Source organism: Etheostoma cragini, chromosome 1 (genome assembly GCF_013103735.1).
Source record: "Etheostoma cragini isolate CJK2018 chromosome 1, CSU_Ecrag_1.0, whole genome shotgun sequence".
NCBI lineage: Eukaryota > Metazoa > Chordata > Actinopteri > Perciformes > Percidae > Etheostoma > Etheostoma cragini.
In genome coordinates this window covers 23,731,586-23,759,041 of record NC_048407.1, presented here as the reverse complement: position 1 = coordinate 23,759,041, position 27,456 = coordinate 23,731,586, and the positions used below count along the sequence as shown (strand labels likewise).

The 27,456-nt window shown below is 41.2% G+C and overlaps 1 protein-coding gene across 5 annotated transcripts; it reads right to left on the bottom strand.

Moving 5' to 3' along the window:
- Nucleotides 1-314: 314 nt before the first annotated feature.
- ahctf1 (AT hook containing transcription factor 1) lies at nt 315-26,344 on the bottom strand. 5 transcript variants are annotated; one of them, XM_034876901.1, is made up of 41 exons: nt 26,090-26,344; nt 23,732-23,858; nt 23,367-23,517; nt 23,044-23,146; nt 22,154-22,334; nt 21,651-21,858; nt 20,808-20,924; nt 19,733-19,817; nt 19,445-19,595; nt 18,987-19,119; nt 18,372-18,553; nt 18,101-18,162; nt 17,642-17,770; nt 17,366-17,456; nt 17,101-17,190; nt 16,503-16,643; nt 16,085-16,189; nt 15,600-15,696; nt 15,337-15,460; nt 15,144-15,200; nt 14,596-14,742; nt 14,234-14,424; nt 13,870-14,014; nt 13,597-13,728; nt 13,175-13,322; nt 11,043-11,193; nt 10,010-10,111; nt 9,316-9,460; nt 8,962-9,177; nt 8,140-8,767; nt 7,779-7,958; nt 7,466-7,565; nt 6,712-6,833; nt 6,316-6,605; nt 5,472-6,171; nt 3,613-5,396; nt 3,034-3,298; nt 2,687-2,878; nt 2,506-2,606; nt 2,020-2,105; nt 315-1,474 (listed from the first exon to the last, which is right to left on the bottom strand). In XM_034876901.1, exons 2-41 carry the CDS (start codon nt 23,850-23,852, stop codon nt 1,282-1,284), a joined length of 8,346 nt encoding a protein of 2,781 aa, XP_034732792.1. In that variant the 5' UTR covers nt 23,853-23,858; nt 26,090-26,344; the 3' UTR covers nt 315-1,281. The 5 variants fall into 5 exon arrangements, with proteins under 5 accessions (XP_034732792.1, XP_034732801.1, XP_034732778.1 ...); XM_034876910.1 differs by having other exon boundaries at nt 5,547-6,171; XM_034876887.1 differs by having other exon boundaries at nt 3,613-6,171.
- Between the last annotated feature and the right edge of the window lie 1,112 nt (nt 26,345-27,456).

Below are 27,456 nucleotides of genomic sequence, written 5' to 3'. Positions count from 1 at the left end.
ATTATCAGCATTTATTATGGGAAGATATGTGCTTTTATTTTGCTATATTATTATTTCCCACCCCTGTTGTTTCGTTAGTGAACTGGAGCCGTGGAAATGAGACGGGTTTCACTTTCACCTCTGCCACTATAAATAATACAAGATACACAGCTTTGGGATTAGATGAGTCTAGCTCCTTTCAGTGGTTCACTGCACACCTTTGACAGAAAGGAATATCTTTGTGACACAGTCACTCACTCCCTCCACCCACCCAACTAACAAGCACTTAAGACAGTAAATTGAATTGAGACAATCACTTAACACCAGAAGTAGAGAAGTATTCAAGCTTTACCATATTTATCAAAGAGCAGTCGTCAAAAATAAGACATTCTACATAGGTTCATCAGAAAATAGCCTGTGTCAGATGGTGGTTGCCATACATTTAATTAAAACCTGCCTATTAACATGTCTCATTACAATCTTAACAACTCAAAATTGATGTGTAAGTCTTTTTGTTTCTTTCACACTATACAACAGTACATACAGCAACAGTCCAGATGTGATGGCATTAGTGTATGAGTCTATGCCTCTGTCACAGAAAATATCCCAAAGCAACTGAAATTTAAGATCTGATAAGGTGATCAAACACATTCAAGACACTTAAAACTTCAAAATGAACATAATTCTTTATGATTTGTTTATTTATTAACTTTATTTGGATCATAGCAAAAGACTATATACACATGTATCATTTTCTCTCCACTGGGTTGGTTGCTTTCTCTTTAAATAGAAAAAGACAGCAGGCCTTAAAATACAACAACAAAAAAGCTAAAACTAAACCAAAAAAATAAGAGAATTTGAATAAAACTTTATCAGAGGCAGGATCAGTTCAGAGTCTGGATTTATTAATGGGAGTTTCTAAAAGCCCACATTGATTGCTTTCCCTTGTGCCATTCGGTACTCAAATAATTAAGCTGTTTATGAAGGACGTTGTAAATTGTCAAACACAAAATGGCCACTGTTACCATATCAATTGAAGTGAGTGGGATGTGTAAACTCCAAAAATATATGCCTCTTTCATACTGCTATCCACCATTGAAAAAATATATTTTCATGCCTACATTGCTTTTATTTTATTGTCCTACAGGTAAGTTTATATACAAAGAGCAGTGTGAGGCATTTGAGGAATTAGAACCATCTTGAGATTATGAATACACTTTTATTTAACAGCTCCTGATCGAGTTGGTTCAAATCTTCCATTGGCTGTTTGAGGCTCGCTGGTTAAAACCACCACCAACCTCCTTAAAGTTTCTTCCTCCGTGTGACAGGTTTTGTGAAAACGGTGTCCATTATGCGTTTGCGTCGAAGGTTCCTGCTTGAGGTCGGAGCCTCTCCCTCCTTAATTCTCTTCTGTGCTCGTGGCTCAGCTGGGCTAGGCAGAGGCGAGATCAGGTCCACCTCTGCTATGGGAGGCGGCTCCAAAACGGCTTTGGATCTGAAGGTGGATAAACAACAAATACGTGAGCAGGGAGGGATTTTCTTTAACCTGAACAAGACTAAAACTCTCAAATCTAAGCAGTTAATTGTCATATCCTCAGTCTTAAACCAGACATATGCAGTACTTAACTATGCATGTGCATGATGGCTGCTTTGTGTACCCTGCCTCTGATTGGAGCGTTGGTTGTGCACATCCTCAAATTAATTACACATCCGTAGGATTCAATACGCAAATTAAAAAGGTAGGGGCAGTCCAGACAAACTATACTTGATGTTGTCACGGACTTCTTTATTTAGGGGCTACATACCATCTACAATGGTGCTGCTATCACTGTTTCTGCCGTGATCTCAGAGTTAACAATTTAGTAACCTTCTCGAGTGTCACCATGTTAATTGTTGACCTCATGCAAATCCAAAGTTCTATACTGTCAGACAACAACCCATATCACAACGCAGCCAGCTGCCTACACCAACGTGGTTAAAAAGCAAGTATATCTCCGGCTTAAGGGGTCCATGTTTTTTTTTTCTGACAACAGGACTTACTTGGCTGTTCGTTTGCCTGCTTTTCTGGTCTTAGAAATGCCTGCTGCTTTCTCCACTTCCACAAGATGTTCCGAAGCAATTTCATCCTGAAAATAAACATTTCAAAAGACCTTTTGTTTATTTCAAATATACCATGAGATGATTCTCGATTTTTCAAATTAAGCTACAATCCTGAGAAGCTGTGAAGAGATAAATCCTCTTGTTCAAAGGTTGATAATACACAGAAAATTGCTATGGAGAGTGTATAAATCCATATGCACCAAAGTATTGGACAGCAATAATTGCAAGATTGAACTGTAATTGTAACTACAACTGATTTAGATAAAATTAGCCAATATCACACTAGAGTAGTCTTATACAAAATTAGTTTATCAAAAACAACTCTGCTTTGTACCAGGCTAACAATGAGCTCATGGGATTGAGGAACTGACTTACAGACTAACTATGTTCTGATTAATTTACAAACACATAAACAGAGGCACCTACATGGGGAGTAACAGAGGCATCGTTGACACCTCTTCTTCTGCTGCTGCGAGTGACAGGCGCAGCAGACTCTTCACTCGGGCCTGGAGACTCAGCTCTTTTAGCTTGACACACAGACACAAGACAGTGTTAAAAACATTATCAATGAATAATAGACATACAGGTAAATGGATAAACCTCTCACCTCTTGTTCTTCTTCGTGAAGGGGAATAGATGAATGAATGCTCTTCTGGACTAGACTCGTCCTCTTCAGGTTCGGGGACCACGCTGTTCTTCACAGGAAGTAGCGAGTTAACCTGCTCCACTGACGACTTACTACTACGCACGTACGACGTACTCCTACTGGTTCTTAGCATCTTTGTGACGACTACTGCTCCTGTAATTGTATAACAAAACAACATTTACACTGTCATGATCATACATTTTAGCTTATTTATCCAATGACGGACATCTTACAGAAACTGAAATGCAGAAAATAATACATAAATAGTTCTACTGTATTGTTTTCTCTGCATGCAGCATTGTACATACCTTCCTGCTTCTCTTCCTCAAGTCTCCTGATAAGGGCGTCTGCGACAGGAGTTTCAGAATCCACCTCCAACGGCGAGTCCAGCAAGGGAAGGTCTTCCTCAGCGTGATCCCAGAGTTTGTTTCTAGTTAGCCCATGGGAGTTGGTGCAACCAGCATTGCTGTTAAGTTCAGGCTTGAGTAGATCTCCACTTTCTTTTATATTTTTTGCAATGGTCTCGTCTTTGTTTCTTGTACTCTGAGGAAGGGACACAGGAACCAGTTTCACCTGGGAGTGTAAAACGTCATGAATGATCAACAGTGGATGGATCGGGTTCCTCAACATGGTAATACGGAATAATGTAAAATGGACAAAAAGGGTCAGGCATAAAATGATATTGTAAGGTAAAACTTATTATTTTATGGAAATTTGTGTCTCAAATGTATTTAAAGATAAAGACAGCTGATGGTTTAACATAAAACAAAAACATTCGATGGTGAATTAGATAAGGCTTTTTGGTATGTTGAAAAAACATTCTCCTATTTTTGAAAGGCGCCATTGTAAGAACAACTCACACAGAAAAAGAGAGATCAATTACTCACTTGTGGATAAATGTTTAGGGTGATACGGTTGGAATGCCGAGTTGCCCTGCCGGGGCTGGAAGGTGTTTTGCTCTCCTCTTTCAGCAGGGCCGGCTGCGTCGCTGATGATCCGGTCCTTTTCCTGGAGTTTCCTTTGACAGGGGACGCAAAGGCTTCCAACTGCTCCTTCTCTTCTTCCAAGATCATCAATGGTGTCGACACTACCTCACTACTAGTCAATTTTCTGCTGGACTTCCTCGGAGTGTTTCCCTGAGTGGTCCTGCGTTTAGCCGGTGTGCGAGTCTTGAAGCTTGTTCTTTGAAAAACCTTTGCGTCTGTGACCTCATCCTCTTGGTCCTCCTCTCCACTTTGGGTCCTTTGGCTGGTCCTTGTTGTGGTGGCCGTCAGGGTCACGCGCCGTCTTGCTGGAGAAGACACCTTGGACGTTGCATGAACTTCGTCCTCTTCCAACTCTTGTTTAGGAGGCTCTGGCTGAGCTTTACGAGTACTTCTTCGAGGCGTACTAGCCTGGACTGTAGTTTCTTTGTTCTGTTTACTCTTTTGCGGTGTACGACTAGGTGAGGCAGGGAGCAGAGTGCTTGTTTCTGCCTCCTCCACTTTCCCATTCTCCTCTGGCTCCTCTGGGAGGGGAGAGATAAAGGTTACAGTCATTGCTCTTGTGGTCCTCCGTGTTGGGGTGGAAGGAGCCTTCTTTTTCCTCTGAGAAGTGGGGGTTGCTGGCACAGGCTGTTCCTCTGGTCGGCTATTTGAGCTGAAATCCAGCGTCACAGGTTTCTCTTCTTCAACAACTTTTCTCAGGCTTCCCCTGGTTCTCCTTCTTGTTTCTTTTTCTGTCTTATTATCTTTCCGGTTATCCTCTTCTGTTTCTGCTAAGGCTTTGGAGTCCTGCTGCTTCTCCTCTACAACGGTCTCTGTCTCATTGATGTGGGTTATCTCTTTGTCCATATCAACCGACCCGTTATCTTCAGGCTGCTCCTGGTCCTCGGCAAGTGTTGCTTTGTCCACCTCTTCCACCATCTCCTCCTGAGCAGCATATTTCTCTGCCGTAGAGTCTTTGTTATGCACAACTGCTAGGAGTTCTCCCACTGGAGTTGGTCCAGTGACGGTAGGACTTGCAGGTTCAAGATCTTCAGCCAACATCACACCTGGGAGTTCTCCCACTGGACTTGGTCCCAAGACTAAAGGACTCGCAGGTTTATGGTCTTCAACTAACATTATGACTGGGAGTTCTCCCACTGGACTTGGTCCAGATGCTGAAAGAACTTCCGGTTCATGGTCTTCAGACGACATCGCAGCTGGGAGTTCTCCCACAGGACTTAATCCAGAAGCGGAAAGACCTTCCAGTTTATGGTCTTCGGCTAACATCATAGCTGGGAGTTCTCCCACAGGACTCAATCCAGAAGTGGGAAGACCTTCCTGTTTATGGTCTTCAGCTAACATCACAGCTGGAAGTTCCCCTGGACTTGGTCCAGAGGCTGACAGACCTTCTGGTTCGTGAGTTTCAGCCAACATCACAGCTGAGAGTTCTTCCACAGGACTTGGTTTAGAGGCTGACAAACCTTCTGGTTCATTGTCTTTAACTAATATTACAGCTGGGAGTTCTTCTCCTGGACTTGGTTCAGAGAATAAAAGACTTTGTGGTTCATGGTCTTCAGCTAACATCCCAGCTGGGAGTTCTTCTCCTGGACTTGGTTCAGAGGCTGAAAGACATTCAGGTTCATGGGCTTCAGCTAACATCCCAGCAGGAAGTTCTTCTCCTGGACTTGGTTCAGAGGCTGAAAGACCTTCTGGTTCATGGCCTTCAGCTAACATCCTAGCAGGGAGTTCTTCTCCTGGACTTGGTCGGGAGGCAGAAAGACCTTCTGGTGCATGGTCTTCAGCTAACATCCCAGCAGGGAGTTCTTTTCCTGGACTTGCTCCAGAGGCTGAAAGACCTTCTGGTTCATTGTCTTCAACCGACATTACTAACTCTGCATCACTCTGTTCTTTATCATCTATTGTCTCATGGTTTGCCGCTGTGTTTTCAGTTTGTGGGTTGGCAAATTTTACAAGTTCTGACTCTCTCGGCCCATTTACCTCAATTCCATCCAAGGTGTCCATTTCTTTTCTCTGGTCTTCTTCGTGGACTTCTCCAGACAGAGAAGGCTCCTGGTCATCTGTCCCCAAAAGTATAACTTCATGTTTGGCCACACGTTTGTCAATAGCCTCCACTGCTGGAAACAGGGTGGGAGGGTCGGAGGACTGCAGATCATTCTCCATAGGCAGCGTGTCTGCGTCTTTATCCACGTCCTCATCCATATCCAGCATCAGAGAAAAGCCGCTGTGAGTTTTAGACCTCGGATCGTCTGGCATGCTTTGCTGAATCTCAGGAGGACCCAGCTGAGAACTATCGAGCAGGCCGCCTTGCCCCTCCACAAGCTCCAGGGGTACCAGGATTGTGCTAGAGGGTTTGAGCTCCACGTATGATGATCCTTGCTCTTCATCCTCATCTGCCTTCAGCTCTTCTTCTTCCCCGAGTCTCACCATCACCACCTCACCCTCTATGTCCTCCTCTACCATCTATAATGGAGGAAACGCACACAAGAAATTATTTTTTTCTTCTTTCTTTTGTGATTGAGTGAATAATCAGTCTATAAAACATCAGAAAATTATGACAATGTCAATTAAAAGACTAACTAATTATTTACGCTCTTAATTTGTTACCTTTATCTCTGCACCGGGTGAGATCAGAGAGAACTCTACAGCCTCCTGCTCTGACAGACTTGGCAGGAGGTGTGCGTGTCCCTGTTGTACAAAGACTGAACTGGGTTGAAGGGGTGGCAGCCTCCCATTACCCTGGACCTCCTCAATGATCTCCACCTCACTACCAGAGTCCTCCTCTTCATTTTCCTCCTCAGCTTGATCAGACTCCTCCTCCTCCTCATCCTCTTCTTCCTCCTCCTCCTCCGACATAGGGCTAGAAAGTTCTTCACTATCATTAACACTAACAACAGCTACGAGATAAAAGAAAGCAGAAAGGTGTATGAGAAAATGAGAGAAACAGCACAGTGACAGTCAGCGCACCAATGTTGATGTCCATTTGTGTACAATCTTCCTCACAGTGGGAGTCTGTGCCAGTTGGCTCTGAGGAAGTCACAGAGGCAGTAGATGTTTGGCTGGTTAACGCTGGAGGAGGTTCACCAGCTGCCTGCGCCGCCTCTTCAACCTCACAAAGTGACTCACTGGAAGAAAGGAGAATGATATCTTTCAAACTGTGAAAAACATATCAACAAACAACTAAAAATAACGATGAAGGCCAAACAGGGTTACATAACATTTTTATAGTTCCAATCCAAATTCCCATAGTATCATCATATACCAATATGTACACACGTCGATAAAGTTACCTGGATGGATTATTTTAATACGGACTATGACCTAAATAATATTTTGAGCTAAGTGAATCCACTTTATGTCCCATGGCATGAACATTTTACTTAGTTTTAAAAAAAAATATTAATATGAGTTCCCACAGCCCGCCTATGATCTCCCAGTGGCTAGAAATGGCAATAGGTGTAAACCAAGCCTAGGGTTTCATGCTCTGCATTTGAGAAAATGAAAGCTCAGATGGGCCGACCACGAATCTTGCCCTTTATGAGGGAGACATCATGGTTTTAAAACGAGAAAAGTGAAAGTTGGTCAAGGCCACACCCCGAGCCTCCACTAAAACAAGAGCTAGATTCTCCTGCTGGCTAACTGAAGACAGAATAAATATTTAGTGTTACAATTCGGGTGATTTTTATTCTTATTAAATTACACACTGCTGAAATATTTATTACAATGCACGTTTCTGTAAAGAGAAAAGGGTACAGACCTGTTGAAGGATGTCTGTGAGGCGTTGTGGATTCCCGAGCGGGTGAACGGAGATGACAGATTTTTGCTAAACAGATGCCTTTGCACAAACTCTGTCAGATCTGTAAGATAATACAGAAGATACATCTTAGTATGGAGTGACTATAACCTTAGTATGGTTGATTAATAGTATTGTTTCAATCTATACTGGTAAGAATTTCAGAAAAGCCATGTAATACAACATTTCCTCATCGTGTTGTGGATATGAATTACTACAGTCTTGTCTCATTAGAGGTGGTACTTTTCCAGTATAAATGCATAATTCAAGGACAGACCTGTTGATTGATCCAGATCCTCTTCTGGTTCATTTGTGGGTTCACTGGCTGCAGATGGTTTCGGATAGTCAGTGAACTCTGTGGATTCAGTGGTCTCGGTCAGGACATCTTGTCCCACTGTTAGATCCGGGGATTGGACCTCAGCGCCAGAGTCCGTGCTCTCAGTTATCTGGTTACAAACTAGTGGCATACAAAAAGTGTCAAGCAAGTTTTTAGAGAAGCGTTTTGCACCTTTTTCTGAAAATGTACAGTATATATTAGAGCACAGCAAGTCTTTGTATTTTGACGCTGTGTCATACTGGTGGGAAGCACCGCAGCTCTAATAATAATTTGAATAGAGTAAATTCTGCAAATGAATTACCTTGATTGTGACCAGCCATTTCCTCTTGGTTTAATGTTGCAGAATTTTCCGGTTTGCTACTTGACACAGAATCCTCCTCTTTAGACTGAACTTCTTCCATGTTGTTAGTCTCCTCTTTCAAAGCAATTTTGTCCTTAAATGTTTCGTCTTCTTCTACCCTCTCTATGTCCTCCGATGACAGCAGAGGGGTTTGCTCAGTGGTTGGTAAAGGTTTTTCCGCTGGTTCTTGATTTTCAGTTGGGCCTTCGATGTTCACCGCAACTATCTCCTCTCCTTCCTGGTCGTCTGAGTGACCAGGAAGATGTGCATCATAATACTCTAGAGTGGTGTCTGTTGAACGGACAGATATCTGGCTGGTGTCAAAACTCAGGTTAAGTTGTTGCTGTGTTGCATCTGATGGTCTGGTTTCTGCAGCGGCTTCATGGATTGAGGATGACTCTATCTCAAAAGATCTTAGCTGTGGGGAGGGAATACCTTCTTCTGGAGGGAGGAACTTCACATGAAGTGATCCCCCTTCCTCTTCTTCATCCTCTTCCTCCTCGGCAGGCGGTAAAGACCATGTCTTATGTGTGGCCTTGGATAGCGTAGAGACTCTGGCCAGCAAGCTAATCTCACGGTCTGCGGCCATCTAGAGAGGAAAACAGTTCCAAAGAAGATAGAAAGACACATTTCATTATAAAGACAAAACCAAACCTACACTAGCCAAACAAAGATGAGAACTGTGCTCACACAGACCTAATCACAAATTTGTTAAAGCGCTCCGCTCCCCCTCCCCCGTGTGTGAGGTGACTCACACTACTCCTAACTAGAGCTTGCTCTTACCCCATTGGTCCACTGGATGCCCTTCTCCGCTTCAGGAGATTCTGGCTCCTCAATAAAGGTGATCCGGCTCTCTTTGCCGCGGAGTGGTGGGGTGATGGAGCGCCCTGGAGAAGCAGACGGGGTGGCAACAGGTGTGGGCCTCAGGCTGCTGCGCAGGATGGACTGGGGAGTGAAGGCCGAGAACACACGGCCAGAAGCAGCCAAGGCCCGAGCTCGCTGAGAACAAAAACATGTAGAATAAGTAACAAAACACAAAAAGTTAATACATAAACAAAATTTATAAATATACAAAAAGATTTGACTTCTTTGGGTCTCCTGACAATTTGAAGACTTAAGTGTCAAATTCCTACTTACCTTGACAACCTGCGGTGTTTGCAGCAGACTAAGTTCAGGGGCCTTGCTGGTGCTCTGTGGAGAAACCCAAGAGCTGGAAGGCCTTGGGGGGCTGAGGAGAGGGCAAGGCGTCTGGCAGGAGGGGTGAACCACCAAGTCCATCAGCCTGGTTCACATTGAAGATGAGGAAGGAATGCAAAGGACATTGAGATGCGGTCTTAACAAAGCTCTGTCATGCATACATGTAACTTAAGAATATAAATTGTAACATTCAAGTTTTTGTTGTGTGTAGAGTGTACAACCAATAACTAATACAATATTAAAAGATAAGTGCCATTAGTGTATACTATTTATATTCTGGAAAAAAATGATTGTAAAAATGCGCAAAGGAGACGTTTATGCAAAGGTTTGATTACTGTAAGGTGTCTCAAATATGTTATTAGTATATTCAGAATGTATGCTTATGCTCTTTAAGAGGTGCTTTGCTGTAATGCTCAAATAAATTTAACCTTAGAATAATTTGCTAAATTATTTTTTCTTTGACATAAATAATCTGGTATTCTAAAGTCTGGTTATGGTAAAGAGTAGCCCATGCTCAACAACACTAAACTGTCCTGTATCAGAAGAACAACAATATCAAGGGTTTTGGTTTATGTTCAACCAAATAGGTAAGGTAAGTTTCAATCAGGCTAACATCAAACACTTATGAGAGAACCTTGACTTCCGCTTGGTGATCATGGTAATAGGAGTTCCCAGGAAGGGCTCAGAATGGGCCAAGGAGGAGGACTTGGGGCTCTGAACATCAGCAGCACTGGAGCTGAGAGAAACAAAATGGAAAAAAAGGTTAGAAATATATAATCGTCCATCGTGATGGTTGACCGGCCGGGAAATTGACAACCGCAAAGACACTTGCGTCGGGCTTTGCCCTGTAGCGCCCCTTACGTGGAAGCCACTTCCCCCTTATGCGCAACCTATTTGTAGTAATACAGTCTCTTTCTCCCTGTCAGTACAGCAGCTCGCTCTACCTGGACTGGTAATGTATCAGCATGCGGTAAGGTCACGCTCTGCGCCTCGGCTTGGGCACAGCAGACTTAAGCGAGAGAGAAAAGGCGCCAACGTGGAGCGCTATCACACTTTCCTTTATCCCTCATTGGACTACGTTTGTGGATCTTACTGTTTGCGTGCATCGATAAGTCTGATAACGATGTTATGTAGGATTTATGAATGTGCATTAACAGTAGGCTAATTCACGAGGGTGCCATTTTATGTGTGATCTGTTCAGTTGCATTGCAAGAGTTGTGTGTCTGTTTATTGAATGCATTATTCATTACAAATATAACCGAGAATGTAGTTTAATCTCAGTAATAATTTTATATTAGGTTATTTCTGTCGCTCTGTTAAAGTGAAACGTTCCACTTTACTGTTGTTAGAGACCTGATTGAGTCTCAACTTTACGGCACTGTAGTTTAGCGAAAGTAGGTTAAGTTGTCATTTACTGCCCTAACCAGCAGCAGCATGTAATACTGTCTATTTACAGATGACATTTAAATGTATGTCTGATTGTTCCTACATAAACTGTTAGCCCATATTAGTAGAAAAAAAATACATCATATCATCGCCCATCACAACACTATACTGTAACACTGTAAACTTCCAATTTGGGGGACATCGCCCAACCCTATGAGAAATCAATCATATGAATCAAAAATGATTACCCCTGAGATGCAATTTTGAAACTGTATGCTCACCTCTTGGCTGGGGAGGACTGTGGTGTAGCCCCTTTGCCTAACCACACCTCCTCAATCTTGGTCATGAGATTGTTGATGAAGCCGGCCCTTGACATCACCTTCTCACTGACGGAGCGTTTGGTAATGGTTGACAGTGGCTGTGGCCGAGAAACTGGAAAAGACATACAAGGTATATTTGAATAATAAGCAACTCCAGAGAGGCATGGAAAGGAATTAAAAACCTGACCTCCATTCCACACAAGGGCAGGGGAAAGCCCTCCTTTGCCCTGAATGGCAAAAATGATGGAAAGGAAACGGCAAACCAACTTAATACATTCTTCTGCCGTCTTGAGAGCAGCGTGAGTGCTGAGGCTTTCCCCTTGACTGCACTTCCTTTAAGCATAAACATAAAAAAGAAAGTACTCCAATTATTTAGAGGGTGTAATATTAGAAAAAGCCTTGGCCCTGACCATATCGGAGGAGATGTTATTAAATATTGTGCAGAATAGTTCACACCAGTATTTACAGGAATCTTTAAGTCTTTGAAGATGCTGTTGGAACTCTACTGTATCTTCTGCACATTCATTCAGAGAAGCCAAAGGCTTATGCCAAAATCATTTTTGCTGATGTTTCTTCTGCTTTTAGTACCATTAAGCCCAGTATTTTAGCAAATATGTTAATATAAGAATGTTTACTTCAAGATTATGTGGTCTCCTGGACTGTTGATTTTCCTAGCTATTGAATACACTAAGTCAGAGTAGGTAAGTCACTTTCTGACAAAATGACTACTTGCACAGGATTTCCACAGGGATGTGTTTTATTTTCTCTGATGTTCATCCTGTACACAAACCCATGCACCAGCACTTTTCCTAACAGGCACTTTATTAAGTATGCAGATGATACCGCCCTGGTTAGTCTCCTATATGACCAGGAAGATGAACATGGGCCATTTCTTGACTGGTGAGAAGTCAACCCTTATCTTAAATACCTCTAAAACAAAGGAGATGTCAATCAATTTTAGGAAAGCACAGTCCCTTAAACAAACTTGTATACATGGGGATCATTTATGCCGTTTTTTTCACCGCTGTAACAGCTCGACTCGTCTCGACTCTACTCGACTCTACGCATTCTGTGTCTGCAGTGATAAGTGACGATTCTCTCCGACCAACCAGCAGTCTGCAGGTTTCCACGTCACCTTTTGGTATTGCCTCAGCTCGCTTGGAACCTCGACTGAGGTAGTACAAAAAAAAAGTACCTGGTAGCAGGTCCCAGGACATTATTTCGTAATGGAAAACCATAAAAGGCAAGTAGAGTCGAGGCAAGTTGAGTAGATACCACGAAGTGGAAATCCGCCATTAGATACTGTCACAGAGTATATCTACCTCGGCATGGTGGTCGACCACAAACTTAAATGGGATATTTGGACTGAAAGATTAAATGCTAAGTCCCAACAAAGAATGTTCTAAGGAAACTATTGTCCTTTTATGTCCGCAGCAGTATACTTTAAAATGTTTTGTTCTTTCGTTAAAAGTGTTCTTTGGCATCATCTGTTAGTTTGGCAACACCACTGAAGCACAGAAAAGGTACAATAGAAAAATAATAACTTCCAGTAAACTATCAGGTATTCCTTTCCAAAGTATGAAAAAATATAAAAACAGAAAACTAAAAAAGGCAAACAGCATTGTGGGTAATCAGAAGTGCCCCCTTTCCTCCTCATTTGAACCGCTGCCTTCAGGACAACGATACTGTACTCCTCTGTTTACAAAAACAGTTTTCTGTTCTCTTTTGTTCCACAGGCCATCAAACAACTTAATAATGAAGGTCCTGTATGGTAATAAGGTCTCTTACTTTATTTTTTTCTTCTCAGCTAGTTTGGAACCTTATCTCCCCCCATATGCCCGAATGCACTGGTCTATGTGATTTCTGCTGCAATCTAATTTCCCCATAGGGGCAATAAACATAACAATAACATAACTGGAGGACAACATATAAATGTTTTTTTTTTTTTAATATTTGATAAATAATAGTTAAACTGTTGTTTAGATCCCATTCAAACTAAAAAAAACAGACACTGGTGCTGTGGTTGGAGCAGCAAACACGTTTCCACGGAGGTAGTTGCAATTGACATGAATTAAAGTTAAGCATCTCCTTACCTTCTCTGTGGATGGCATATGGATGCTGGTAGGGCTTTGCTCTCTCCATAGCCAGTTTCCTCTGGACTCTCGGCAAAACCTTGCCATACTGATCCAAGATCAAGTTCCTGTTGTTGGACCGTTCTTTAAGCTTTGGGTCCCGCTCATTCTAGGAAAAAAGAAGCAAGAGAATGGGGTTAAAGAACTTATGGAATTTAAGTGTCTTCTTTTTACAGTAACAGAATTTTCATATTTGAATATATGTCAATTGATAACAAGTCAGTGTGACAGTTGATTCTGAAGTGTTAAACATGTTTTATAAGTATTTAAATTGATTATTTTATTATGATTATGTTAAAAATCAATAAAAATACTAGAAATGTCACAGACTATAATGCGGTGATAATTAATGGTAACGCTATGTAAGTGAGTGTCAAACATACCACCAGGTTCATTTTGAGGCTGTGGTTAAGCTGCAGGGCAGGAATGTAGTTGGCCTGCTGAAGGTAATGAACCATCAGCAGTTCTCTGTTCTGGAGACCCCCTGTACCCTGGAGAAACTTCTCCAAACATTCCTGAAGCACAAACCCAGGAACCACCAGTTTTAGACATCAACTTTATAATACAAAAAACATAAGCAAAGATTAACTTACAGAAGGATTAAGGGATTTTTATTGCAGCAATTAAAGCCCAATAAATCCAATCAACTCTACTACCTGCTCAGTGAGGCCCAGGGGCAGTTTGAGCAGCTCCTTGATGAGGCCCAGCTCCTGGCAGCTCTCATACAGAAAACCCAGCAGCTCTCCCCTGTTGAGGCGATTAGAGTGCTTCCGAAGTAAGGACCAAGCTTCTATGAGACATCTAAAAGAAAGACAAACTGACTGTTATCAAGGGAAGATAAAACCTGTGAAACTAAACACGGGCTGGCTTTGGATTGCCATAAAGCTTGTTTCCTAAAACAAAAAGCAATTTTTCTTAACCAGGTTTCACAGTTGCAAAACTTCAACAATGTTGTCCAGTTTTACTGAACATACAATTATATTTCTGCTGGTGGTTCATGCACAGAATGTTTGCTCTTACTTGTTGTGTAATAGTACAGAAAGGCAGAGTTTAGCCTGGGTGGTGGAGGAAATCGGGGGCTTTGTAACTTGGAAGTATCGAAGAGCTACTGCATGTTGGCCCTGGCACATCAGCGCCTGCAGGACTCGTTCGTGCTGCCAGTCAAACTGACACTGAGAGGCAGCGGGATGCAGGAGCAACTCAAATGAACTCTGATCAGGACAAAATAGAAAAGGAAAGGAGGTTTTAGTTTCAGTGTATGTTAATATGCTAATACTGATGTTCCATTCCCCTTTGAACACAATGAAGCTCATTTGCATTGCACAAGGTTTCTGTATCCAAATTTACATCTTAAAAAGTCAGTCAAAATTGGCAGTGTGTACCTGGTGGTCATGATGGTCTAGCAGCCAGAGGCCTTGTACTAGTTTCACCAGTCCAATAGGGATGGCAAAAGCTGGGGGGAAAGACTCCACTGATGCACCCTCCTTATTGGGGAAGGAGTACATAACATCCAGCAACAGGTAAATCACCTGGGATCATAGGTCAAGGCTCATACATGCAGTAGGCTTAAGTGAGTCCATCTTTGTGAGTTTAAGATTTACAACTATGACTGAGGTAACTAGATGGTAAAATAAATTACCTAACATATCAAAAACTACAGAAATCTTTAAATGGAAACAATCATAAATCATCTTGATCTTAAAAAGTGATTTTAAAACCAACAGGATAAAAAAAAAAAGATTGTAGTTATATTTGTACTTTTGTCTGATGTTAAAACAGTGAATGCAGATTCCCTTCTTATCAGCACGTTCCTAGAACTGTACATCCACAAACATTCTTTTAAACATAAACAGCAGAAGAAGCAACCCATAAATGCAAGAGCTGGCCATGGCTGACATGAACATGACTTGCCAGTATTACTTAAGGATACAATTGCATGTTTGGCAGCGTCATCAATGTGGTCCAGAAGGTAAATGTCCAACAAGGCCTGTGGATCAAAGTTATAGAATCAGTTATTTACACTCTGTAAGTGCAACAGATGCAAACATTTTTAATGTCTAATTTAACATAAATTAGTTGGTACAAAATAATTGATATTAAAAACAAATAGGTTGAATGCTTACGTGCAGTGTAGGTGGTGGGTATTGCCCCGTCCCATTCTCGTCCCTCTTCCACAGGTTGGTCAAGCGTTCGCCACATTGTCCGACCAAACCGTCAATCATCAGGCAGTCTGCACACCACTTCCCCCTGAGAAGATCACGGGACAGCATCCGTGTTAGATCAACGTTGACTGTCATCAGATATAATTTAGAAAATATTGGTTGGCTGGAGTTATAAATTTGGAACATATCAACGATTAAATTGCTTTCAAGCTAAGACTTCTCACTTAGCCAGCCTGGTGAGCTCCTCTCTGCGTATAGTATAGTAGTTGCTGATGACTGAGTGAGTGTAGAAAGGCCTGGAGATCTGGAGAGCATCGTCATCTGGTGGATAGAGCAGTTTAAAATAAAAATAACACTGAACACAGCAATATTAAAAATGTTGGCAACCCTTTAAATTGTATCATGATTATCTGTATACAAACTAAAGAAAAAAAAAACAGATACATTTCTGCTAATTTGAATGACTATGTGTTAACAGCAGCCAGACTTTTAGCTTGCTACAGCTCTTGAAGCCAGCAATTGATTTAAGAATTGAACCCCACTCTACGTTGCATGATGCTTCTATTTTAAGATTTTAAAAATAAATCTGTCTAGAGTTAGTTACAGATTCAACCTGCTTCCAACTTGTTTACACACTGACTGAGAAATTGTGCTGTGCGAAACTGCTGGTAAGGTTTCTCAGATCATGTTTATGCCAACAACACCTTACCTGATCCTTCAGGCAGTAGACCAGTACGACAGAACCAGAGGACCACCTGAGCGTATTTGGAAATCAGACTGGACACCATGTTTTTGTTGATCAAACCCACCAGGCCTACACAACAAAAATATTGATGAAACCTATTAATAACTACAAATGACCCAGAACAACACCTTCTCTGTGGATCAAAAAGGACAAGGCATTATAGCTTAAAGTGTATCAAACCATGAAGATATCATCATTTTATTTACATAAACACTCGGTAGACCTAAACTAAAACAGAATGAAGCCGAGTGTTTTGTTACATTTTAGTCCGAACGGGAATTAAAAATGTGTTGCGTTTGTGTGCTGGCTGAACCTGTTGTCAGTGACATCACAGGGAAACATAACACTTGTACATGGGATAATATCTGTGTGGATATTGCACCTTTTTGTGTGAGCTCCTGAGCTTCGCTGAGCAGACATTGGAAGATAGTACTGAGGTTACTGAGCAGTCTCTGGCTGTGTTGTAGCAGTTGCATGGTCTGAGGGTCTGTGAAGTTGGATGAGCTGTCAAAGAGTGGTGCACCTAGGACACAAATGTAACGGACACACGTATAAACAAAATTGCAAACAGTATTGAAATAGGAGAAAACAATAGGTCTGCATATCTTAAAAAATCATTTCTAATGACAAATAAGTGGTCATCAATCAATTAATTAACCTTATAAAAGAGGCTACACTGACACATCTCATGTAATCTATTCAACTGTATCACTGGATACAGCCTAAGTGCTCGCATAGTGCCATACATAGGGTTTGTCTGATGTTCAGTTCTTGACACCTTGTAACATTTATGAAGACTTAATAAGATCATCTTACAAATTAAAATTTGATCAATCTTAAAAAAACAACAACATTTAACCATTTTTAGTATTGCAAAATGGATTTACAAGATCAAACTTTTTCTTTCCGTCCAAACAACATTCTGTACACATTCAGAATGTCTTTTTACGGAATTTCTTTTTAATTATAATAAAACATACAGATGCCATCCAGTTCCTCCTTGGTCTGGACCACTTTGTTCCAGGCCCAATCCAGGATGTAGCGCAGGTTCAGGGCAGAGCCAGGTTGTTCTGTTTACGAGGGACACAATTACAAGCATTAGAGTTGTAAATACAGAGTCCCTGTATTTATGTTGAGGGAATTGGTTAAGATTTAAACTATGAGTGTATATGTTTGAAATGAAACCACATCTTTGCTGAGCAATTTAACTAACAGTTTGACAGTAATACAAGTACGACTACTCACCTTCAGCAGTCCACTGCTTGATACAGCCAGTGATCAGTCCCAAGGAGCTGGTCTCAACTGCTGTGGACAAGATGGCATCCAGCTGCTGCTCCTAAAGACCAACATTAAGTTAAATGTACACACTACCTTTCAAAACTTCTGAATAATAATGTTTTTGTTTTTTTATTCTGTATATCGTTTGTAAAGTAATTTAAACAATGGGTGTTTAAGAGCATCAAGATCAGTGGCCTTGGGTGAACAAGTGGTTCTGGAGATCAATATGTCAGCCGTGTGTACCTGAGAGAGGCTGGAGGCCTGGCTGTCCGCAATGCGAGATGAGAGCAGGCCGGACATGAGGCAGCGAGAGTAGCTAGTAGAGATGATTTCACTGGAACAAGGAGCAGCTTTCTTCAAAAAGCTCAGGGTCTGGTGTTATGACAAGGGTGAGGTGTAAAAAAAAAAAAAAAAGCCGACTTTCCATTCAAATCATCCTTACATATTTAAATGCTATCTGAACGGTAAATAGTGTAGCCTTAGCAATAAACATCATATCGTCTTATAACACACACACACACACACACACACACACACACACACACACACACACACACACACACACACACACACACACACACACACACACACACACACACACACACACACACACACACACACACACACACACACACACACACACACACACACACACACACACGGAAATGATATATGACAGATCAATTAAAAAAAGAAACTTGCCTCTTTCTGATACCCAGAGCAGGTTAAGTGCACAATTCCAGAATTGAGCAAGCATGTAGCATCTGTGACATGAAAGGAAAAAAAAATGTGGTCAAATTACAATTAAATCCCAAACCTGGACATGTCACAATCAAATTCCTGAGCAATACAATAAGACAGGCAACAGAAATTCACAGAACCTGGAAAAAAATAAAGGACCAGGAAGATTACTTTTCCTTTTATGTATAATCCCTCCATATTATGGTACATACTGTATATTGCCTACACTTACCAAAGTTATATGTGGTGGGGTTAAAGTACTGTTCTGGTGGGGGGCAGGTGAAGGGCAGGCCCCTGCTCAGGCTGCGGTCATGCACCAGCACATCCAGGAGGACGTGTTGAGACAACATCTGCACTACGCAGTCCAGAGACCAAACTGCCAGGTAGGGACAATTTTGCAGAGACTCTCCAGTTCTGAAAACAACAAACAAGCAAAAGTGAAATGCAGGGTCACAGTAAATCAAGCAATCATTACAATAACGCCTAGAAAAGAGGCGACAACGAGGCCTTAATCACCTGCATAATTGCGGTTTAAAAAAAAAAAAAATAATAAATATCAGGCAAACAACAATCTTGTTTGCCTGATGTTTCACGTGTGTGTATCACACACACGAGAGAGAGAGAGAGAGAGAGAGAGAGAGAGAGAGAGAGAGAGAGAGAGAGAGAGAGAGAGCGCTTTACGGCTCAGATTAGGAAATAGAGCACCAGGAAATACTTTGGACTCTCAACTCAACACTGCTAAATCCTTGAAATCCATACTGTAGACTTGTGCTTTAAAAATATTTGATAACCAAAAAAATAACTCAAGAAACCTCTTAAGTAGTTCCAAAATCTGTCTCCACAGTACCTCAAAGAGTCTGGCATCTGTGCGTGGTACCAACGATTAATGTCAAAAACCCCGATGTAGGTAGATGGGGTTCCCTGACCATAGGCCTTGACTTGCCAGCTGAAGATGGACACACTTGTGTCTGGAGATGCAACTGAAAATGAGGTGGTGAGGGAGGCGGGTAGGAGAGAGAGAGAGGAATGGCAAAAGGTTAGGGTGAATGTAGAAGTGAAAAAGGCAGGTAAGCAAACTTAGAGGAAGTAAACACAACAACAACAAAAAGAGACCAAGAGTAGAACCGTTCATCGTGCAGTTACTTGTAATATTAGAAACACTTTTAGTAAGAAGACATTTAAAGATTTGATCTAATTTATCTACTACGACAACGTAAATCTGATTGGAAATGCTTAAAATCTGCAATGAGTAGTTTCCTACAAACGTACATCTTCCATGGATAGTTTCAGGAGAAGCAGACTAACCTTCGTTCATGCTGTCATCCCTGTCGGGATGGGGTCGGAACTTCTCGATGGTCTGACAACTCAGCAGGCGGGTGTTGGTGGCCTGGGTTCTGAGAGGGAAAGCTGTGCCACTTAACTCCTGGCTGTACCGTTCCTCACAGTACTCCAGACCCTGAGTGACAGAAAGATAAAGAGGGAGGAGAGTAACCAAGGAAGGCAAATATACTGTAGATTTGCTGGGACTGATATAGAAGAAAAGGTTTCACTGATTTAAGTGAGCAGAGAGAAATATCTATATACAGTACAGACCTCATAGAGGATCTTCCCAGAAGCTAGACACTTCCTTTCACTGAAGGCCAGTTGAAGCAGGCGGAGGCTGACCATATCTCCCTCACTGTGTGGGAGAGAGAGAGGAGGCAGAAGAAAAATAAGAACTTGGCAAAAGCAAAAACACACCGCCTGGACGGAAATACAAATACTGTCAGTTTGCAAAATCTTGTGTTTATAGAGAGTAAAAGTGTAAGGCAAACATTTGGGGCCAGTTCCAGTTATAAGAAAACCTCATTTCAACCCATTGATATTTTGGCCATTTTAGGCTTTTATCATATAGGACAGCTGAAGATGTGAAAAGGAGAGAGAGGGGTGAACGAAATGCAGCAAAGGGCCACAGTTCAGGGTCGAACCTGCGGCCACGGCGACAAGGACTGAGTCTTTGCGCAAGATCTACCAGGTGAGCTATCCCATTTATACGTTTTTTTAAAGATAATTTTTTTAGTGTTTTTTGGCCTTTACTTGACAGGACAACTGAAGATATGAAAGTGGAGAGAGAGTGGGATGCATGAGGACATGCAGCAAAGGGCCCAAGGTCGGAGTCGAACCCGGGGCCGCTCAGTTGAGGGTTAAACCTCTATATATGGATGGCCGCTCTACCAACTGAGCTATCTGGCCTTTCTCAACAGTATGCAGTGACTTGCTTCATAGGTTTAGATAAAAACAGTAGTTTTTTTTTAAAGCAGTCTTTAGCAACATTTTAAAGCCTAAATGCCACGGCTCAACAGAAGAGGCAGATCCACAAGAGGGTAAAGGGGCAACGATTAGCTCCGACATGTTTGTAATAACAACATGAGCGAGAGGACTGAACGCTGTACTAGTTTTTTTAGACAGCGGAGATGAAATCTAGAGAGTTTAAGAAGAGAAAAAAAAGAAAAAAACATTAGAAGAGGGCTTTGGTGAGTTTTATGGGCAAACATTTCAGGCCGATGAATGAAATTAATGGTATTGTTTTACAGATGGTAGTGTAATAGCGGCGACAAGACACCATGACTTCACCTCTTCACAGTATAAACAAAGAACATTGTGAAATTGACTTTCATGAAAGACTTACAGGTCCTGAGAAGACTGGACTGCCCAGAGGTAGCAACAGTTCCTAGGGTCATTTTCTGGCTCTTGGAAGGTGAAGGCATGCACAGGCACCCTGCCACCCTCTAACTGGGAGTGGAATCTCCACATGAAAAACATCAATCAACAATGAATATACACGTACACTGATTTTTATTTACCTAACAAATGGTATTCTTCAATTTACAGTATATGTATACACTGTATATGCTACACAAACTCTTGTAATTATAAATGAAAATAAATCTATTCTAGCATTAGTAAATTCATCTATTCCATAATGGATGTTGGGATAAGAAAACGGCTTGTAATGTAAAAGAAAAAGGACTTAAAAAGGTCCCATGGCTTGAAATTTTCACTTTACTTTGTTTTTCAACATTAATATGAGTTCCCCAAGCCTGCCTATGGTCCCCCAGTGGTTAGAAATGGCAATAGGTGTAAACCAAGCCTTGGGCCCGCTACCTCTAAGAAAATTAAATCTCAGATAGGCTGATATGGAACTTGGTTTTGCCCGCTCAGAGAATTGGGCCCGCCAATGAGAAAGAGCACATCCTAAAAAAAGTTCATTGTGGGACTGGTTCTTGAGGCTGTACTTTTGCACCAAGGTTGAATTTCTAGAAAGAGACTTCATATACAGTTTTAGGGGACCACTTATATTAAAGCATCCAAAAAGCAGCATGTCATAGCACCTTTAAGGGGCATAGAGCGCTTTGCAAATAACAGTACCAGTGTTGCATACAACTCAAGGGATAGGCTATCCAGGGGGGCCAGCCAAGTATGTTCCACACTTTTAAAAAATATGGAAGTCTGAAGAAATACAAAGACTTACTCCTTCTTTAAAGTCTTCATGTTCCACAGCTGTAAATATCCATCTGAAAATCCCACTGCCAGCTGGTTGGTCCTTGAGATGTACTGCAGAGCTGTGGCTCCAACTCCACTAGGCCCATTCAGCTGGAGACAAAGATGTCTGCCCTGTCTGGTGCTGACTTCTCTCAGCCTGGGGATCTCTGCAGGAGATTTGGTCACTACCTGCAAGTCTGGGCACAGAGAGTAAATATAAAAAGGGAAGAGGGTTTTAGATGTGACAAGTTATGAGTTATGTGACAAATGTGTGTCAAGAAAAACAGAAAGCAAGATAAGCTCATTTACTGCTTCACTAAAGAGGCCTATTTGTGTCAGTATATAACCATGATTTTTTTCCAAGGCTCCAAGGGTGTTATAATTAGGAGAACTGGTTATTACACAAGGGCAGTTTGTAGAGGAAAGAGGAAAGAATAAGAAGTACATGCTAACGCTAACAAACCCAACACTAGCTCGTCACACACTCCTCACCTGAAGCCTCCAGTTCACTTTGGCTGCAGGACAAATCATCAAGACAGAGGTCCACAAGCAGAACATGACCGAGATCCGTTACCACGGCGGCAATGCCAAAGAACCAGCGCAGACTCTGGTGAAGATGCTGGGTCAACGTGCTTGCTCCGCCATAACTCACTAACGGCTCAATAGCTGTAATCTATACACCGGAAAGGGTGGAGAGAAGGAAAAACAGAAGATGTTGAGGTTTTGATGAATACGATAAGACAGGCCCACACAGTTCAAAATTGACGTTTGTAAATCGGATCTTTTTCTCTACTTCAATACCTGCTGAAAACAATAATCTAAGGTGAGGTGACAAAATAAAACTACAAATCAATCTTCAAATAACAATGTCTAAATCAATAATATACAGTACATCTTACATGAAGAAATGTTTGCAGACTCTGAAAAAGTGGGGCGCTGAGTCACTTGCTCCTCATTAACAATAAAGTACAATGCAGGCAACTTCATGCAAGTGACGAGCGGTAGGCTTAGCTTAACACCTCTCAAAAGCTCACAGAAATCGTTTAAACTGAATGTTGTCAATATAAAATGAAGTCAGACTCAACAACTTCATAGCCTATTTCTAGCTTAAAGTGTTTTTTAGAAACCCGTTTAGGTGAATTATTTTCGTAAAATAAGAGATCGTATTCCAAACGAGCTGCCATTATGGTGTTTTTGTAATATCTATCTATCTATCTATCTATCTATCTATATATAGATCATGTATATTCTATTGACTCAAATGTTAGAAATGTTGCCTCTAACCAGTGATTTGTCACTGCACAATTTCAGCATTCAGTTTCAAAGCATAAGCCCGTCTCCACTAGATAACAACAGGAGACCTTGGTGCACCACCAACTCACCCTGCCTGGTATAACCACAGCTTTGACCACCCTTGACAGTCCTAAATCATAAAGACATAGCACGCTGCCCTCGGTTTCCTCCAGGCCAACTAGTAATCCAGACCTAGTAAAATAAAACAGTAAAGGAGTTAACATTTGATATTTGTTCAACCAATAATATATATCTAATAATCTTTCTTTATAACAAATGTATAAGCAGATGATTCTGACAGTTGTGGATTACATTCACTTATTGCAAGTTTGAATAGTTAATAGTTTATTGTCTCCATTGATCACAATCGAGATCAAAGAGTAATGAGGAGATCATGAAGGAAAGCTCTGACCGTTTGAGCCAGCTAAAGTCCCTAGAAGCAAGGACACCGGGGGGGTGCTCGCCTCCACCACTGAAGCAGTAGGCAGACAGCCGTTCTCCGGTCACTGCATGGACAACCTCCAGATGGGGGCCACAGGCCAGCCAGGCCAGCCCGTTGCGGCCTTCACAGAATGACAAGGAAAGGAAAGGTTGGTTTGGGTTTTAATACAGGTGGGAAGGTGTTCCATGATTTCGATCCTTTTATTGAAAGAGATTACATTGAAAAGTACTGGGACTAATTGACATTTTAAAACCTTCCATTTGTCATTGCAACTAAGGATGGGAGGAGGAAAATAAACATTTATGGAGAATATTGATCAGTAAAAATAGGCTTACCAACAGTAAATTTCCCATGTAGCACAGAGTCTAAGGTGATCTCATCCTCCCCGATAGCATCTATAGTCACTCCCGGGAAAGGCAGCAAGCTGCTGGTGACTTGGGCAGTCAGGTCATACATTGTTCACTGTATATAACAACAACAACAACACAGGACAAACAGTATGTTAATAGCAGTTGTTAGTAAACTAAAACTTCACATTAAATTTCCTTTAAAATACTGCAAACTTGTTACTTAGGTTTTTTGGTAAAAATGTAATTTTATCAATATCACCATGACCTAGGTTACGTTTGATCATCAATAAGTCCAAGTACAATAACAACCAGTGAAACACTCTTTCTGAGCCCTTCCTATTCCATAAATCCACTTCAGGCTTTATCTGCTTGATCAGGTTGTAAAGCACATAAGAGGCCTTTCTTTCAATCCACAGTTGTACCCACAGTTGTCAGGAAATGTGCTGTCAGCGAACTTGCTGACAACTGGTGTTGCAACTGTGTTTGATTTCTAATCAAAAAACCATGACCTACTGCTACATATCTGTTTGCAGATGTGAGTTAAACAATGATAAAGTGCTAGAGTAAAGCACTATTCAAATCATTGGTCAAAATACCCCCCTGAAGTGGCTTTTTTAAAATAAAAACCCCCTCAAGACCCATTGACCAATGCATTCTTCTTAAACTCACAAAATGAAAACATGTTAAACTTAAAAAATAAAAATAAAAAAAACGATTTCAACAGTAGTATGTGTTTTACCATGTGTTGATTTCTATTTATTTGTATGTCATAACCATTTTTGACCCAAGTCTGTAAATGTTTATGCTGTCCCTCAGCCTTGTTATTTCCCTAGTGATCCAAAAAGATATTATCTGCAGCAGTATGGTATACACAGTGGTGTTTTCGAGGCCAGGCCAACTCAATGTAAATGGAAATTTGACAGTAAGCATTACAGTGTGCAAAATTGGACACAAACACTGCCCTCTATGACCACACTGCAAAACACTGGATTCAAGTTAACTCCCGCGCAACAAGCCTGTCACTACGCAGCCACATGCAATGACGTGAGATTAAACATTTAGACATAATATAACTATTGCCAACTAAACAAGCACAATGTATGCATTTAATAGCGTCGCCACAGACTATTGAAAGAGGCAAATATTTTAAAACTAAAAAGTTGATTCAAACAACAAATCTGGCTTCAACAAATACGAAATATAGGTCAGCGCTCATGTGCATCAATATCTGTGACAATACATAACAATGTTGATACAATCCAGAGCTACTTTTAAATGTAGTCGTCAAACATAGACACTATTTAGACGTTATACATATATAAACGTCAGTTAACTGGCTAATATTAGCCTAGTCGTTAGCATCAACAGAGTATAGATTAGCTTCACCAACTGCAGTTGTTAGCGTTGAGCAAGTGTGACATGATGTGAACAAACAAACGATCGCTTTCTTTGCACAATGTTATACACAGTGCTGTTAAACACATGCTACAGAAACCACACATTAAAACGATGCGAAGCTTATTCAGTACTGAATACAGATTGGTAGCTGCCTCACACTTTTTCACTACATTAGCAGGCTACCCAGTTAGCTTGCAAGGTCATGCAGGATTACAGTATACACAATAAAGTTAAGATAGCTGAGCAAGCTATGTTCACAAATGGCCGCATCTATTTTGCATGGTATCTTTTATTAAGTTATCGGATATGTGTGCTACAACAAAACAACTAGCTCTATCCATAACGCTGAGTAATATTGAACTCTAAAGCTCGTTAAATCAGGGCGGCTAAATTAGCTAGTCTAGCCGGAGTTACGATGCTACTTTCTGATCACGTTAAATGTTAGAAAAGCAGTCAGTTATGCACGCTATTTCTTCCATGACACACGTTCGTGCTGTAAACCAGCAGCAACGTTTCTGTTTACCAGAGCAAACGTTCTACAATCGCCTACTCGTGTGAGGATTGTCTTTACTTACATCTGGGAATTTAGATAGTTAGCTACGATACATGAAGCTAATAGTGCAGCTAGTCTTGCTTTAACATTAGCTAGCTTTAGCTGAAACAGTGCAAATGTATTGTAATGTAACGTTTAGCTATGTAGCTAGTCAAGTAACACAACACTAGCTAGCTGGCTGGCTAACTTGTAGCTAACGTTACTGGCAACATCATGGTAATGCTGGTCTTCGTCAGCGACAATTCAAGCTCGTATTGTGAATCTTTTCGGTGAATTTAGTAAGCAAATTAGGTGCGTTTAGTGAGCTAACGTTAGCCGTGTTAGCTTTCTCTCAGCTGGAAAACGTGATGCAATGTGCCGCTAGCTGCTACCAACGTCAACTCTAACGTTACCTGTACGTGGATGTTGACGAATGTATCAGAGCCACGAATGTTTAGTTTTCCTTGATGAATATCCCGTTTGCTTTTCTCCTCTGTCATAATCCGCTCCTTTTTAAAATAAAAGTCATGCGTAAATCCCTTTAGGCGCTTCAATTGAATGACAAGCACGAGATGCTGCCTCTGACTTCAGGCTTCTCCACCGCAAAGCGGCATTTCCACGATTGGAAAGTGCTCCATGAGCCTTCTTCTTCGGTTCTGACAGAATCAGCACAGCGAACGCGTACTGCTGCCCTCTTCAGTTTGGGCGTAGTTTCTACGTGCACAATCAGCTATGCTTGGGCTACAAGCATAGCATATTACGAGTTTTTGGCTAAAGGTGATGTTACGTATCTAGTTTGTTCCCCCCAGGGTATCACTGCGGTCAAGCCAGCCGACACTCGGAGGTTGTATCGTTTAGACAATTACGTCATCTATGACACCCTAACACAGTTTAGAAATTGATGTTCCTAAATAATACGAGAAAAGTCTCCCCTCTACTACATAATTTTCCTAGTTACACAAGCAAATGCACAACCAAGTTTACAAGCACATTCACTGCCCTCCTTACACTATTATGAAACACTTATTTACCAAAGGATCTCTTACAAACATCTGATGCATTTCTCACAAGAATGATACAGTTTCTATAAAATAATAGGCCTACTTACCATAAAATAGACACTTTATTGATAAATGTATTACATTAATTTTGTTAATTTTTCCATTCCAATTAACTGTACTTATTCCCAGTATTTTACTGGCGCAAAATATACTAGGCCTAATGTACAGTTTTTGGCCTACAGGTGGTTTTGTGTGCACATTATGTCTTGAGAAATAACCCTTCAATCCCAAATCAATCTGCTGAAAAATGTAAATGCTTCAATAAAATGTTTGGATTTGCAGCTCCTCCTTATGTAGGAACATGAGATTAGATTACAGTCAAATGCTGTCATCTGTTCAGATATTCAATGTGCATTTAGCTTTTTTGTTAAAACCCCAGTTCCAATGCAGTTGGGACATTACGTAAAACATTAATAAAAAACAGAATACAATGATTTGCAATAAATATTCAACCTGTGTTCATTTAAATACAATGACAAGATATTTAATATTAAAACTGATCTACTTTATTTTTTTTGGTGCAAATATTCACTCATTTTCATTTGATGCTTGTCAGACCACGGCACACTTTTCCACTTTGCGTCATTCCATCTCAGATGAGCTCAGGTCCAGAGAAGCCTGCAGCATTTCTGCATGTTGTTGATATGGCTTATGCTTTGCATGGTTAAGAGTTTAAGCTTGCACTTGTAGACAAACTGTGTAAATAGACAATGGTTTTC